We start from the raw sequence: 16,449 nt of genomic DNA, 5'->3' as shown, positions 1-16,449 counted from the left end.
AGAGGGTTCCTGGGGAGAGCTGGAGTGGTGGGGCCTGGGGTTCAGGCGTGAATAGGCCTGGGTCCACGCGAAGGTTTCTGCGTTTAGGCGGGGGAAGGGATATTGGAGAAGTGAGGGAAACAGGGACAACTGATGGAATGAAATGGAGTCCAGGGGAGCATGGCGGGCGGGTGTGGGGTGGAGGAGGGGCTGGCTGCCTTCCGGAGGGAAGAGAGACGAGTAGGTTGCAGGACCCAGAGCTGCCTGGGGGAGGGAAGTGGAGCCCCATGAAGCAGGAGGCCAGGTTGGGAGTGGGGATGGGGGCCGAAGAGAGGGAAAGGGCCTGAGGCAGCTCTTGGGGGTGAAAGATGGAGATCCAGCAATAGAGGAAGATGAATACCGGCACAGAGCAGCCCTTGGTCCCCCAGCAGGGTATTCCCCTGTCCGGTCAGCACAGTTTCGTGACTAGCAAAGCTCAGCAGTTCGACAGCTGCAGCAGAGAGGCAGAGGGGGTGGGGACTTACCTGGGCTGGAGCTGGCCAGACAGGAGGCGCCCTCTGAGATCTGTGGCCCGAGGGCAGCCTTTAAATGTTCCACCACAGCTGGGCAGAGAGACTGTGCAGGCGAATGAGGGGCAGGGGCCACAGATCCAAAATTTTAAGTCACAGAAGCTTTGGGTTGACTGTCTGCAGGCTGAGCGAGCACTCTGGGTGCCTTGCACTTACTTGGCTTGTGCGTTCCCTTGGGGTGGCTCTGGGGAGCTGGCAGGAGACCACGGGGAGGGGCTACAGTACTGCCGGTTACGAGGCACTGGAGCACAGTGACACCTAACAACGGGCCCAGGGGCGAGAGGCCCAGGGGCGAGAGGCCCAGGGGCGAGAGGCCCAGGGGCGAGAGGCGTGCTGAGAGGCGAAATTCCAAGCTAGAGTGCTTCCAGGGGTCGGGAAGTGCAACGCCATGACCTGTGTGATGAGGCCTGTGAGGTCTAGAAACCTCTTGCCGCCCGGGCGCGCCCCGATTTCCCACACCTCCTTGGAGAAGGAGGAGAAGGAGGGAGGCCCCGCTGACCCAGTGACCCTCACCCCATCACTGCGGCCCACCTGGACCACCTCTTTTGGGTGTGGGATCAGCAGGCAGGACGGTCAAAGGCAGAGGTGAGGTGAGCTGAGGAGTCAGAATTGGGGAACAGAGATTTCAGGGTCCGTGGAACAGGTGGCAGCTGAGGAGACGGGGGGCGAAGGTGGAGCTTGGCAGGGTTGGGGTGACTCGTACAGGCCTCCCCTCAGGTCTGGTCTGGCTTGTCCCCACCTTGCACCTTCCCTGCAAAAGGCACATCCCCGTCTGCCAGAGCCGGCTCTCAGGCCTCGCGCCTGGACCGCTGCAGTATCCCCTAACGGGTCTCCACCTCTTTGTCTCTCCAAGCCATCCGCACACTGCCGCTACTGCAGCAGATTAACCTTCTTAATATACTGCTTTGCACATCTCCCCCCTCCCCCCAGAAGCCTCATTGGCAGCATCACGGGCAGAGGCACGTCCAGCCGGAGTCAAGGCGTGGAGCGGAGTCAGGGCCCTTCTGGCTGGGCCCCACCCACCTGGCAGCCTTGCTCCCCCGTGGTGCCTCCCACCCTCTGACCGGGGCGGACCCTCGACCCTGGTCCTGGAGGATACGCTCTGCACAGTCCTTCCTCTGCTCCGTTGCTCACGCCGCTCTGGCCGGGGATGCCTTCCACGGGAGTGCTCCTCCCACTGCCTCCTCCCCACTGGCCCGCTGACCTCAGCTGGTTTGAGCTCCTGGGGCCCTTCTGGCGTCTGCCCACACGTGGTGCTTAGCTTCGGCCTTGCAGGCACTGTGTCCTGCCACATGTGAGGACTGCTGCCACTGTCAGTGCCCACGGGGCCACCTGAGCAGGACTCTGGCCTGGGTGATTTCACAGGCTTTAACTCCTATATTTGGCAGGGCAGCCTCGTCACAAGGAGGTGTTACCCTGTGTCATAGAAGAGGCCACTGGGAACCAGCAAGGTTAAAGGACTTGCCTGAGGTCACCCAGGTGCAAAGTCTCCGAGTTGGCAGGCCTCCTGCATTCAGGTTCCACCTCACCTCTTAGCACCATGAGCACTTTAAGGGTTAGTGGATGGAGGTGCTCTGGGTTTCAGGAGGGTCCTGGGGCTGGGAAGTATTGAGCAGTTTACCTGGGGCCCAGTTACTCCAAGCTGACAGGCTAAGGGGAGGGAAAGCGTTGGAAGATGGGAGATTTACAGTTAGCGTCAGCACAGAGGAGAGGCTGGGGCCTCTGGGTGGGAGAAGCTCGGGCTGCCTGGCCTCCACTCGCAGAAGCCCCCACTGGGCCTTGACCTTCGTGAACAGGAGGGAGGATGACCAGAGAAGGGACCACCTGGCGGCCTGATGGGCTTGTGTGGGTCTGTGTGGGCTGCCTGGGCGTGTGCGGGGGCAGCAGCATGGAGAGGTGTGGAGGGGCGTGCAGCTGCACCTTGCTCAGCACCTTTCTAAGTGAGCGGCGTGACCTCCATCCGGTCACCACACCTCAGAGCCTCAGCTTCCCTGCCATCAAGGAGGCCCACGTCCCTCTTTTGTCTGGTGTGAGCAGGGAGGAAATGAACTCCTGGGAGGAAGGTAGTAGCAGTGCAGGGCCCGTGGAGGGCACTAGCAGAAGTTGGCTCCCACCCCGTCCCTTTGCAGCTGCAGTGGCTGTGATCACGGCTCTGGTCCCTGGGGCAACGGTGTTGCTAAGATTGAGTCTCTGTGTCCTCGTCCTGCATTTGCAGAACATTCCCAGCTTCCAATTTAGCAACTTGGACAGGCCTGGCTGTCTGTGGGAGGAGGACTTTTTCCCATGGATCGTGGGGGATACCGGAGCCTCGGAAGGGAATAGGCATTGCCCCTGAGTGAGTGAGTGCAGTGAGGAGAGACAGGGAAGGCGGGGTGGGGCAAGGGGAGAGAGTGCCAGGCCCTCCTTTCGACCTGCTTCTTGGGCCCCACCGCCTCCTGGAGGCTGGCTGGGCGCGCTGCAGCTCCAGGCTTTGCCGCCACCCCTTTATGAGGGCAGTGACTGCAGGCCTTGGGGGAGCCCACACCATCCTTCTGATGAGGCTCTTGGTTGTTGCGCTGGCCGGTGAGTGTGTGTGTCTGTGTGCATCTGTGAGCCCTCAGGTACAGACTGTCGTAAGCCCTGTAGACAACACCAGGAAACGGTGAGAACACCCGTCCTCCACACGCCTGGTAGTAGTTGTACTTTAAGCATCCACTAATTAAGTAAATACATGATAGCAAAAGCTATAGTGCTCTCACTATTTTATTAATTTTTGTTTCTGGCAGATTTTTTTTGATGTATAATTTATATGCCGTAAAATTCACCCATTATCTCAGTTATGCTTTCAAACTCATTCTTTATTCATACATCTACGTTCATGTGAAATATAATTTTATATGTGTAAGAAGACACATTACATATTCAGTCCATCCCCGTGTCTGGGTTCACAGGCCCCTCACTGCACTCTTGGATCCTGACAGCCTAGTATTATTGGACTCAGAGTAAGGGGGGATTGGGTCCCGCTCCCTGGCTCTCCCTGCCCTATGACTTTGTGCTGGTCATTCATCATCTTTTGACCGCTTTTGCTCACCTGCAAAACGAGGGTGGGGGGGCTGTTGTGTGGATGGTACAAGGTGAGACACACGTTGAACCTGGGAACCCACAGAGCATCGCACCACTGTGGCCTGTGCTTACCATCTTTATCCAGTCCAAGGATGGACAACTGGGCAGACTGCAGAGTGACAGGGAGGCAGGTTCACTGACCATGGCTTTCTGAAACAGACTGGACTTGGAAGCAGAAAGTGGGAGATCCACTTAGTCAGGAGGAGGGTCTGAGCCCTGGGCTTTTTTTTTTTTTTTTTTTTTTTTTTTTTGGCTGCATTGGGTCTTAGTTGCAGCATATGGGGTCTTCTTTGTAGCGCACAGGCTTCTCTCTAGCTGTGACGTGCGGGTTTTCTCTCTCTAGTTGTGGCACGCGGGCTCCAGAGTGCGTGGGCTCTGTAGTTTGCGGCACGCAGGTTCTCTCGTTGAGGCGCATGAGCTCAGTAGTTGTGGCGGGCGGGCTTAGCTGCCCCGCGGCATGTGGGATCTTAGTTCCCCGACCAGGGATCGAACCCGCGTCCTCCGCATTGGAAGGCGGATTCTTTACCACTGGACCCCCAGGGAAGTCCCTGAGCTCTGGGATTTAATTGTCCTGACCATGGCCCCTTCCCCACCACCTGCACTGTGCTCCCGCTGGAGGGACCAAAGGTCCTGTCTCCCTGTGAACCCCGTTTGCTAGGTCAGGTGGATGCCCCCACTCACAGTCTAAGAGCAAAATCTCACTCAAGATCTGCTGGAGCAACGGGCTCCATGCCACACTGGCCCCCACGACAGCCACCCGCTCTCTGGACGGCTGGCCCTCGGCCCCGCCTGCTGGCCCCGGCCCTGCTCTCCAGACCTGTCTTTGGAGAGGATCCGTCGTGGGCTGAGAGCTTCTCTCCTTCTAAGAAGCTGCTGAGCCCCCAGACGCCCCTCACCTGCCAGTCAATCAGAAGACCCTGCCTTCCAGCTCGAGCCCCTCCCACCCAGGCTGGCCACACATATTGGGGCCATTAGGATACATTTGGTTGTGCCCAGGGCCTGGCTCCATGCTTGGGTGACCTACCTGGGCAGCCGGCCAGATGAGGCAGCTGGGTAAACAGGGGGAGGTGTCTGATGGACTAAGGGCTTCACTTGGTTATTTAATTCAAATTTCTTGAGTAGCTACTACGGATCTTGGGCTTTTGGGTGGTCAAGACACCTCATCGGGGGCTCCCCTGGTGGCGCAGTTGTTGAGAGTCAGCCTGCCGATGCAGGGGACGCAGGTTCGTGCCCCGGTCCGGGAGGATCCCACATGCCGCGGAGCGGCTGGGCCCGTGAGCCATGGCCGCTGAGCCTGCGCGTCCGGAGCCTGTGCTCCGCAACGGGAGAGGCCGCAACAGCGAGAGGCCCGCGTACCGCAAAAAAAAAAAAAAAAAAAAAAAAAAAAAAGACACCTCATCAGGTGGGCAGTGGGCTCCACTGAGCCAATCATATCTCACTCTGCAGCTGCAGCCTGCACCCTGGCCGGGCCCCTCCCTTTCTCCCCAGACATGGCTCATTCCCTGGCTCGACCCTGTGATGACTTCCCCTTCCCTCTGCCTGGAGAGACCCCACTCACCCTCAGAGTTCATTTCAAGTGCTGCCTCCTGACTAAGGCTTTCCCAGGGTGTTCCTCCCTCACCTTCTCTCCCCTGAACTCCTGGATTTACTGTCTGGATAATTTATTTTGGCACCAAAGCATCTAAGGTCTCTTGTGGTTATTCAGCTGTTTTGTGTGTGTACAACTTGTTTCCAGCTAGACTCTGAGCTCCTAGGAGGCAGGGAGCACAGCTGGCATGCTTTTGCATACTTGGTGGATTTTACAGTACCTGGTGGATTATACAGTAGGTACTTAATATTGAAAGGGAGGAGGTACGTAATACTCTGCGCTGGAATAGCAGATGAAGTAAAGCTTGTCCTTAGTTCTGATGACTCTCTAGGTTGTATCCTCAGTCCCAATCCCAGACCCTGGGTAGGAGCATAAAAGTAATTACCAGAGAGGTTAAGGATCTTGCTGAAGGTCAGTCACACAGTGAGTTGCCAGGATAGGCGGAGAATTAACCTGGGTGTCCTAGACTCCGGTAGCAGCTCCAGGTGCCACCTCATCTGTGACAACCCTTCCTGGGGTCTCCCTTCTGCTCATCAGTGTGTTTGTGTGTACATGCTTCTGTGTGCATGCACGCAGGTATTGCATGTGTATACTTGTTCGTGTGTTTATGTATATGTGTGTGTGCATTTGTGTGTGTTTGTGTGTACCTGTATGCAGTGTGTGCGTGTCTGGAAGAAAGCAGCGTCGTCAACAGTTGTCCAAGAGAACGCTGCCAAGTCCACAGAGTAATCGTAGAGCCTGTGTGATTTGCATGTGGCTGTGTGACTGCGTATGTGTGTGAGGTCTTGGCAATCACCCTGTGGTACCGGCCAGCATCAGTGCACTGCTGGCCTGGACCTGCTGAGCTGACATGGTAGCACAGAACGGGATGGGTCTCGGAGCACCCAGTAGGAGGTGGGCAGAACCCACAGCACAGGCCTCCCGTGAGCCTGTGGCCCCAGGGTCTGAAACTCAGAGCTGGAAATGGCCAGGGCCTGGGGGCTTTGTGCAGTGGCCGCCCCGAGTGCATTTTCCCGTGGACCCTTTGGGGGAGGGTCCTCCCCATTAGCCTGAGCGCTCAGCGCCACTACTCCCCACTCCCAACACCCCAACTCCCGCCCACTGGCTTGCTGTGCCCTCTCCCCCTCTCCATGTGGCCAGGCGTTTGGGAGGACTGGGATTAAGGGCTCAGGGACAAGCCTTGGCTGCTTCATGCCCACCCTGTCCTCCAGCCTGAGGAGCTCACCAATGCCCTGGAAATCAGCAACATCGTCTTCACCAGCCTCTTTGCCCTGGAGATGCTACTGAAGCTGCTCGTGTATGGTCCCTTTGGCTACATCAAGAACCCCTACAACATCTTTGACGGCGTCATTGTTGTCATCAGGTATGACCGCCCCTCTGCTGCCTCTTGCCTGAGGAATGTCCTCGGGGTAGCTTGGGGCAAGGAGCCACACAGCCTGTTCCTCTGGGGTGGAGGGATCTGGAATCAGGCCCCACTGACCCACAGGCTCTACACTTCCCCGGCTGAGGATTCTCATGCCCCCAACGCTGCGCTCCACCCTCTCCCGAGGCCTTACCTTGCTCACCAGAACGTGGCCTCCTGTCCGCTTTGGCTGGGCCCCTCGGAAGTCTTTTCTCTCGTTTGCACTCCTTGTCTTCGACCCCATGCAGACCTGGGGTGGGCAAGGACTGGGGAGCTGGCTTTGGAGAGGAGCTGGAAGAGGTGTAAAGCCCAGCCAGCTGTCCCTGCTTACAAAGTGCTTGGAGACTGTCGCAGACGCTGGCAACTTGCTTTAGGGTTTCCAAGACCTTGGGAAAGTGTGCCACTGCCCCCCACACCCCCCAGGCCCTGGGCCAGAAGAACTGCTTTATTGGAATTGGCTTTAGATTTCATTAGAGGAGAACAAAGCAAACATTCCATAACTGGAGGTGCTGCATTGGCCGACTGAGGGAGAGGACTGGCCTAGAGGGGAGGGTGGGGAGGGCTGGAGCTGTCACCCAGACCTTCGAGCTCCTGCCTGGAGGCCCAAGGGCCCCTTGCTGCCCGCTTTCCCAGTGCTGGTCAGTCCAGACCCTCAGGTGCTGCTGGGCCCTCCTAAAGGACGGGGCAGGAGGAGGGTGAGTATGCAGCGGGCTCAGGCTCGGGCTCGGGCTCGGGCTCGGGCTCGGGCTCGGGCTCGGGCTCGGGCTCAGGCTCCGGCCACCCGCCCCTCCCCCGCCCCTTGCAGCGTGTGGGAGATCGTGGGCCAGCAGGGGGGCGGCCTGTCGGTGCTGCGGACCTTCCGCCTGATGCGGGTGCTGAAGCTGGTGCGCTTCCTGCCGGCGCTGCAGCGGCAGCTCGTGGTGCTCATGAAGACCATGGACAACGTGGCCACCTTCTGCATGCTGCTCATGCTCTTCATCTTCATCTTCAGGTGAGGCAGGTGTAGCATCCGTGCCGGCGGGATGAGGGCCTGAGGGGCAGGGTTTGCCGGGGCCCTGATCCCCAGCCTGTGGCTCCTATGTCTTCAGCATCCTGGGTATGCATCTTTTTGGCTGCAAATTTGCATCTGAGAGGGATGGGGACACGCTGCCGGACCGGAAGAATTTTGACTCCCTGCTCTGGGCCATCGTCACTGTCTTTCAGGTGCCAGGGTAACAGGGCAGGGTGGGCAGGGTGGTGGGGTGCCCCCGGCGAAGGCCCTGACTCCCGTCCTCGGCCGGCAGATCCTGACCCAGGAGGACTGGAACAAGGTGCTGTACAACGGCATGGCCTCCACGTCATCCTGGGCTGCCCTTTACTTCATTGCCCTCATGACCTTTGGCAACTACGTGCTCTTCAACCTGCTCGTTGCCATTCTGGTGGAGGGCTTCCAGGCGGAGGTAACCCCCTGCCCTCAGCAGTCCACTTCCAGGAGGAATCGGCGGCCCCGCTGGAGCTGTGGTGTCCTGGGAGGTTCTGCAGGATGTGCCCCTCAGACTAGGCTGGGGACCTAGGAGTGGGAGTTCTGGGGTTCAGGCAGCCCCTCGGCACTCGAGAGACCCGGTGGTGGTTGCGGCAGAGCATCTCTGGATCCAAGGTTAGCTGCCGAGTGGGCTTGCCCCACAAAGCCGGCTACGTGCTTCCCTAGAGAGCTGGACGGGATGAGTGCTGGCACACGGTGCAGCTGGATCCCTGAGCACAGGTGCGCTCGGGGACATCGGGAGGGAACCCATCTGAGCCGAGGGGTGGGGGAAGCTTGCAAGCAAGTCATCTGAGCTTTGGCTGAGCTGGTGAAGATGCCACCAGCGCCCGGGCAGGGCTGAGCTGCCCAGGGTGAGAAATGAGCCCAATTAGCTGCCGGCATGACAGAGATGAGCATCCTATTTCCAGCCCAGTCTCCATCACCGTCGTCACAGGCAGCGTCATCAATTAATATTGATTTACATTGATCCCGGCCTTGTCCTGCCAGGACACAGCCTCTGCCTGAAGGGCTGCACCCCACTCTGCTCCCTTAGCTCGGTCCCTCTTCCCACCCAAGCCCCAGGCCCGGCCCAGCATCCCAGCACCTAGCACAGAGCAGGTCGACTCAACCTAGAAGTGCTCCAGGTTGGGTGTGGAGAAGCTCTCGGTCCAGTTCTCTCTGGGTGACCCGGATGGAAACTCCCGCTGCGGCCTGGTCTATAAATACCCAGCACACGGTGGAAGAACAAAAATCTATTTTCTGACTCTTTCCCAGCCTTGCGAGGGAAGGCTGTTCCCCCGTGGGCTGGGCTGGACTGGTGGGTGCGGGTGTCTCTCTCCCTCACTGGCCTCCTCCGGTTGTAACTCCATAGTTACCCATTATCGCATTTCCTCCCCCGCTGGGGGGCAGGGAGGGCAGGCGGGCCCTGCCTCGGGTGATGGCTGGGCCTCTTGATGGGAGGGAGGGACATTGCTACTCTCCCTGGGATGGGACATTTGTTTGGGGGTCTCCCTGGGGCCTGAAGGGTTAAGGGTGCCAACGTGCTCCCACAAGAATCAAGGTCTGTCTGGAGACCCACCACTTGGCCACTGCTCTCGGCCTGTGGGAAGAGGAGCTGAGTGGGGACAGGGGCCCTGCAGCCCCTCCAGACCACGGTTCCTGACAGCTAACATTCTCGCAGAAAAATTCCTGTGGAACTCTGTGGAAATGGAAAATACCCCAAGCCTATCTCCTGCCCTCAAGTGGCCGTTCAGCCAGCTCGGCAGTCTTGGAAACGCCCAGCACGGGCAGCAGCCCCCCATCACTGGTCCTTCCAGCAGACACCTTGTTAAACCGAGAGCCGCTGAGCCGGCCTGGTTGCTAGGCAGCGGCAAAGGCTGTGTGTGGGAATGGAGAGCAGCCTGGCCTTTGGGCCTGGCCTGGTCACTCTGGCCCTGCTGGGGGCTTGTGGCTGCCCCAGCATGAGGGATTGGCCAGGGCCTGGGGCCATACCCTCCTCGACAAGTGCCTGGGAGAGAGCCTCACTCGGGGCGTGATGCTTTGGGTCTGGGGTGGGACGGAGAAAAGATTTCAGAATCAACCCCTCTTCAAGGGGGTGGGGGCAGCGGCATGGCCCTGAAGTGCCCGTGTGAGGAGCCGGACCAGCTTCTCACTGTCCTGTAAAGCCCTGGGTCGGGGGAGAGGTTGGTCACTCGGTGCCAGTGGCCTGGACACCTCCAGCGGCACCTGCCCTCAGCTGTACGGAGTTTCAGGGGGCACACATGTGGCTCTGAGGGAGCCCCACCATCTGGCAGAAGAGGCTGGCTTTTGCTGTTGTGATGACCTGCTTTTTTACAAACGAGACAACCTACCTCAGTGGAAGCAGCGGCCACCCCCATTTTGTTGGGCGTCACCAGCAGGAGGCCTCAAGGGTGGCCCCCTGCTGGCCTTGCCACCCTGCCAAGAGGTGGGAGGGGGTCGCCTAGAGGACCAGGCCAGCTGGGCTGTTTATACTCTGACTTGCAGGGGGTGGCGCCCTGAATCCCTATATGTTTATCATCTGCACACTTAATTAAATGAACAGGCAGCAGGCCCTGTGTGAGGCCATTCATTGATATCAAACAGCACTGGAGCCGTCATCCCAGTGTTACCTGTCACATCCCATCCCGGTAGGAGCATTCTGATTTGGAGTTAGGACTGAAGAGGCCTGTTCTTGCTCCCGGCCTTTTGTCTCCGCCCCCACCTCTGACTTCCATCCACCCCTCCTTCCCACCCTCCCGGCCGGCTGCTTCAGAGCCAGGGAGAGGTGAGCTGGAGACTCAGGTACGAGGCCCAGATGCATCTCTTAGTCTCTGTGTGACTTGGGGCAGTTTTCTGAACTTCTCCAAACCTCAGGAGCTTTCTCTAAGATGGTGCTAGCTGCACCTCCTTCCCTCCTGGAGAGGAGGTAAGCTAGTGTTAATGAAGCAGTTGAGCGATGCCTGCCACGCCCCCGTGAATGACAGCTGGTGTCATCGGCATTAACGGAGGGTCCCGGCTCCTCCCCTGCCCTCGCTCCCATCTCTGTGGCCTCGGCCCTCCCCCTGCAGATTCATTCCGGCTCCAGGGCCTGTGGTTGAATTCTGGAAGGCCACACTGTTCCCTTTCTCCTCCCCCCCCACCCCGTGTCTCAGTTCCCCCACCGCGGGGTTTGCACCCCTCCGTTTCTTCCTCCTCTTTCGACACCGCTGCTGTCGGACCGCCCGGCGCCTGTGACCAGCGCCCGTCCCCTGCCTCCCCCTCTCCATGTAGGAAATCGGCAAACGGGAAGATGCGAGTGGACAGTTAAGCTGTATTCAGCTGCCTGTCGACTCCCAGGGGGTAGGTATGCGATCATGAGTCCGCATGCCCCCCGTGCCCCATGCCCCCAGTCTGCCTCCGTGTCTGTGCTTGTGTTCACGCTCAGCTGCTGTGCAACCCGTGGTGGCCATGGTGGTCCTTGGTGTCGTGAGGTGTGCTTTGATTTTAAGTCCCTTCCCCCTCGAGGACACTTGAGGGGAGGGCCTCCGTGCCTCTGCCCTGTTCACCCGCAAAGGGCACCAATCCGTCCCACCAGACCAGTGGATGGGCCGGAGAAGGAAGGGACTTAGAATCCTCTGTGTGCACGTGTGTGGTACACCGCATGTGTGTACCTCCACTGCGGTCCCCGAGGAGTCTGGGTCGTCGGGCCTCGGTGGAGTCGGGATTTGTGGCCGCAGGCCATGCTCCCCCATCTCTCTCCTCTCCCCCTTGCCTTGAGCCTCTGTGGGAGACCCCACAACCAAGCTGTCTCAGCTCAGAACAAGGCTTTGGAGGATGTGGGGGTGGGGGTGCCTCTTGCCAGAATGTACCAGAATTTAAAACCTACTTCTGTGTCTCTGGCCCCTTGACCACCCAGAAGGTCCAGCAGGTACTCAGGGGCATGCTCCTCCCCTGGCCCCCACACTGAGCCTGTGCCCTGCTGTTTCCTGCACTGGCACCAGAATTCGGGCAAAGCCAGGGTTGCCATGGGACACCATGGTGCTGCACATCCCAGGCAGCCCCCTGGAGATCCCACTTGATAATTAAAGGCCTCGTTAGGGATGTAAACTGAGTTAATGAAAATGATCCCCTGAGATGCCAATTACGCAATATTTATGTCCTTATCAAAAGTAGCAATCAAGTATTTCTTAATAACTTCTTAAGGAGAAGTGTGTAATTACTGGGGAACCTACTGACCTGCTAAGGAGGAAGAAAAAACTGTCCCAGAGACAGAGAGAGAGGTAAAAATGGGGCCAGGGGAGAAGGTGGGGGCTTGGGGAAGATGGAGGAAAGAAGTAGAGGGACGGAAGTGGCATCCTTGGGCTGAGCTGCTCTGTCTGGGGTCCTTCAATTTTTCTCTGGGGCCTTGGGTCTGAGGCTCAGGGGAGGGCAGCCTGGAGGGAAAGCAGAGGGCACAAGTGGCCTTTGGAAATGAGGCTCTAGTGACTACTTCACTCAGGTCCCCAGCTCCCTCTGGCCTGTGCCACCTGCCTGCCAGGCTATGCCCTCTCCCCTCAGCCATTCTTGAAGCCAGTCCCAGCCATGATGGTTGTGCTGTGGGTTCTGGGGATAGCCGTGGGCTTCTCTGAGGTATCACAGGCCCTTGAGAGCCCTGGGCCCCAAGCCTGGGTGGTCTGGCCTGAGCCAGTGCATGCCTCGTGCCGTGGTTGCTGGTTCCTTGTGGCCTATATGTGGTGTGTGCGTGTGAAGACAGGGAGACCTCGGTCCACACTACCAACACCTGCCCGGCCAGGTTCCTAATGGCCCGCTGCTCTCCCACCCTAGGGAGATGCCACCAAGTCCGAATCAGAGCCCGATTTCTTCTCGCCCAGCCTGGATGGCGATGGGGACAGGAAGAAGCGCTTGGCCTGTGAGTATCTCTCTGCAGGGGCAGCCCCTGGCTCTAGGCCAGCCTTGAGTGGACTCAGGGTCTCTCCGTCTCTCCCCCTGCAGTGGCGTCTCTGGGAGAGCACCCGGAGCTGCGGAGGAGCCTGTTGCCCCCTCTCATCATCCACACGGCCGCCACACCCATGTCGCTGCCCAAGAGCTCCAGCACTGGCCTGGCCGAGGTTCTGGGCCCTGCGTCCCGCCGTGCCAGCAGCAGTGGGTCGGCCGAACCAGGGGCACCCCACGAGATGAAGTCACCGGTAGGGGGTGCATGTGGGGGCCCGACAGTGGGAGATGTACAGACATCAGGAGGGAAGAGAGGTGGAATGGGCAGGCCCGAGGAGACAGCCCCTGAGCCACTGGGTTAGACGAGGCCCAGCGGGCGTCAGCAAGGCTGGTAATGCAGGCAGGCGCAGGAGCCTTGGCCCTGGGGGCAAAAGAGCAGGGTTCTAATTCTATTTCTTCTGTTCCCCGAGTGTCCTTGGATGAGACTCATTTCCCTCTGTAAAATGGGAGGGAATGCCTGATCTTAATAATAGCAAACCCCATCCAGTTACTGATTCTGTGCCAGACACTGTTCTAGACATTGCTTATAAGTGTTCTTAATGCGTGTGATACTCACAGCAACCATCTGGTAGGTACCAATATTATCCCCATTTTTCAGACGGGGACCTGAGTCTCAGATTGTGGGAAGCTCCACAGTGAGCAGGTGACAGAGCCAGCATTTTAATCCAGGAGGTTGGTGTCAGGGCCCATGCTCTCACTGTGATTTCATACTGCCACTCACCTAAATGAGGAATAGGTGCTAGGGTCATATCGCTTTTACAGATGAGGAGCTGAGACACGGAGAGGGTTAGTGACTTGCCCAAGGTCGCACAGATGGTGTGAGTCCAGGCATCCAGGTCCAGGGCTCCTGCTCATGCCTCTATACCTGATGTGAGGCCACAGAGGCCCACAGGAGCCAGGATGCATGTGAAGGGGCGTGGGGCCATGAGGTCCTGGCTGAGACCACTCTCCCCTCTGTTCGGCCCCCAGCCGAGCGCCCGCAGCTCCCCACACAGTCCCTGGAGCGCAGCGAGCAGCTGGACTAGCAGGCGCTCCAGCCGGAACAGCCTGGGCCGCGCCCCCAGCCTGAAGCGGAGGAGCCCGAGTGGGGAGCGGAGGTCCCTGTTGTCAGGCGAGGGCCAGGAGAGCCAGGATGAGCAGGAGAGCTCGGAGGAGGAGCGCGCCAGCCCACCGGGCAGCGACCGCCGCCACGGGGGCTCCCTGGAGCGGGAAGCTAAGAGCTCCTTTGACCTGCCGGACACACTGCAGGTGCCCGGGCTGCACCGCACAGCCAGTGGCCGCAGCTCAGCCTCTGAGCACCAGGATTGCAACGGCAAGTCAGCTCCAGGACGCCTGACCCGGGCCCTGCGGCCCGACGATCCCCCACTGGATGGGGACGATGGCGATGACGAGGGCAACTTGGTGAGGCCCCTGTGGGCACAGTGACCTCTCACCCCTGACCTTGAGTGAGGGGAGCTGTGCCTGACCTGGTGCAGGACTGGACAACCCCCTCCCAGTTGTATGGCATTCAGGGAGTTACCATCACGCCCAAAGGATCTCGAGGGGTGTCATCCCTGAAGCCAGGCTCCAAACAGCCCCCTTCTCCCTCTGCCCATCCCACCAAGCCCCAGATCCTTGTCATGCCTGGGTCTGCAGCTCTGCATCCTTGGTGGATAAGAATGGCTCCGGGCAGATGTGTATGAATCTTTCACGGCCTCCCACTGTGACCCAGAAAGACCCATCCCTCAGCTCTCCAAACCGATACCCTCCTCTGTCCCCCTCTGTCATCCCTACCTCATCACAAGCCTTGATCTCACACCCACGTTTACCCATTCACCCTTTTCCCAACCCCCTCACCACCACCGTTAACCCTGGGGATGGGGCTCAGGGACCTGGGACCCCAGGGTTAGCATGTGAGAAAGGTCCAGTGTCTCCTCATGCCAGGTGCGTCTTCAAACAGGCAGCTGTGATGGGGACAGTGTCGGATAATTGATGTGGCTTCCAAGCCCAGCGGGGAGGGAAGGAGGGAATGCAGGCAGGGGGCTGGGCTGGAGGCAGAGATGGGAAGAGAGGAGAGCCTGGGAGAAGCGAGGGGTTGGGGAGATGAGGGAAGTGAGGCACGCTCAGGGGCTGAGGGGGACTTTGGGGAGATGCTGAGGTGGTTTTAAGAATACCGGAAGAGAAGCCAGGCATAGGGCTGGACCAGAGTGGAGGGGGTAGACCAGGCGTGAGGGCCACGGGGCCGCGGAGGAACCAGGGATCAGGAACTTGGAGGCCTGGCCCTGCTCACATCCCGGGCCATCCTTCTACAGAGCAAAGGGGAAAGGATGAGAGCGTGGGTCCGGGCCCGGCTCCCTGCCTGCTGCCTGGAGCGAGACTCCTGGTCTGCCTACATCTTCCCTCCTCAGTCAAGGTCAGCAAGGGGGTCCCTGACCTGCTCCCCAGCCTCTCCTTCTCCTGGGAAATTCTCCTGCGACTCCATCCCGGGGATGCTAGAAGTGTCCCCTGACGTGGGGGAGGATGAGAGCGGGGCCTGGGGATGGGAGGGCCCAGGACGGGTAGGGGCGGTGCCCCTGACTGCTGTCCCCCACCTCCCCCCCACTCAGCCTTTGCCTCTGTCCCGGAGCAGGTTCCGCCTCCTGTGTCACCGAATCATCACCCACAAGATGTTCGACCACGTGGTCCTCGTCATCATCTTCCTCAACTGCATCACCATCGCCATGGAGCGCCCCAAGATCGACCCCCACAGTGCTGTGAGTCACTGGGGCTGACACAGCGGCTGCTGAGCGCCTGCTTGGTGCCCAGCCCTCCCGGATTAGCGGGTTAGCAACCCATGCAGCGAGCCAGGCGGGCAGGGAGGCCCAGAGAGACACGGAGGCAGGGAGCCAGGAATCTCTCTGACTCTGAGCCGTGCAACTGATGCCCCAGAATGCCTCCTGTGTCCCTCGCCGGCCTCCGTTTCCCTCTGTGACACAGCAGCCGGTTGGGGGAGGGGGCCTTGCTCCTTGCCTGGGGAAAAGTGAGCTTCGTCGCACCCAGCTGTTTGCAGATGGCCTGTTCTCGTGCGCCAGGGGCTTGTGAGGCCTGTATGTGAGTCAGTGAGTGTCATGGTGAGGCCAACAGTGAGACTGACCCTGGCCGGGCTGAGTGGCAGAGGGTCTCCAGGACCTGGTGACTGACGGGGAGGCATCCTGCCCAATCTGCCCCATTGGTGGCGCCGCGTCGAGGAGGGAAGCTGCCCTTTGCTCCTCGGGGTACAGCCAGGCCACAGACAAGTAGGGTTTCAGGGGCATTTGGAGGAGCCCTGGTCACTTCTGCTTGGCCGTGAACCTGCCAGTCCTCCTCGAAAGGAGAGGAGAGGCCATGGACCGGCGTATCTGGACATACTCCCCTGGGCCTGACCTCTTCAGGATGGGCCCAGCCGGCCCTGGGAGCTGTCTCTCCCCAGCCTGGCATCACAGCCTGTCGCCCCACAGTGATCCAGGTCCTAGAAGGGTGGGGGGCTCTGCTGCCCCTTGGAGGTGGTCTCCGCCCCTCCTTGCTGCCGCGCATAACATTGTTCAGTGTTCGACATTGCTGGGGCTTCTGTTTTCCATTAGGGTGGGCTCCAGTCAGGCCAGCGTGGTGGGGTGGTGGTGGTGACGGGAGCCTGGGGAGTGGAGGGCCAGCCTAGGAGTAGGTGAGAGAGCACAGCACCGGGGACCCCCACACTGGCCCCCTCGTCTGCCTCCTGCCCGGGGCCCTGCCTCAGAGCTCACCGTGGCCACGTCTCTCCCCCACCTTCCCACTCAGCCCCTCCATCTCTAGCTGTGTCACGTGTGTGCTTCTCCCTCTCCCCCTTCGCTGCTTCTCACTCCCT

General features: G+C 59.6%; 1 protein-coding gene across 30 annotated transcripts in view; it reads left to right on the top strand.

The window, feature by feature from the left end:
* The window catches only part of CACNA1G (calcium voltage-gated channel subunit alpha1 G), a gene marked incomplete at its 5' end in the record, with an annotated part of 62,674 nt that overhangs the window by 22,664 nt on the left and 23,561 nt on the right, over window positions 1–16,449 (top strand). For 20 of the 30 annotated variants that reach the window (XM_079725897.1, XM_079725895.1, XM_079725896.1 and 17 more), the window contains 10 exons: window positions 6,450–6,601; window positions 7,446–7,631; window positions 7,729–7,843; window positions 7,924–8,079; window positions 10,911–10,979; window positions 12,444–12,528; window positions 12,612–12,805; window positions 13,581–14,012; window positions 14,903–15,003; window positions 15,220–15,343. In XM_079725897.1, coding sequence (XP_079582023.1) covers window positions 6,450–6,601; window positions 7,446–7,631; window positions 7,729–7,843; window positions 7,924–8,079; window positions 10,911–10,979; window positions 12,444–12,528; window positions 12,612–12,805; window positions 13,581–14,012; window positions 14,903–15,003; window positions 15,220–15,343 — 1,614 coding nt within the window. The remainder of the gene's footprint in view (window positions 1–6,449; window positions 6,602–7,445; window positions 7,632–7,728; window positions 7,844–7,923; window positions 8,080–10,910; window positions 10,980–12,443; window positions 12,529–12,611; window positions 12,806–13,580; window positions 14,013–14,902; window positions 15,004–15,219; window positions 15,344–16,449) is intronic. The other 10 variants (XM_079725894.1, XM_079725898.1, XM_079725891.1 and 7 more) reach the window with 1 other exon arrangement.

This window comes from Hyperoodon ampullatus (genome assembly GCF_949752795.1).
Source record: "Hyperoodon ampullatus genome assembly, chromosome: 19".
Classification (NCBI taxonomy): Eukaryota; Metazoa; Chordata; class Mammalia; order Artiodactyla; family Ziphiidae; genus Hyperoodon; species Hyperoodon ampullatus.
The sequence above is the reverse complement of the archived record's forward strand: the minus strand, read 5'-3'. Positions and strand labels throughout refer to the sequence as shown.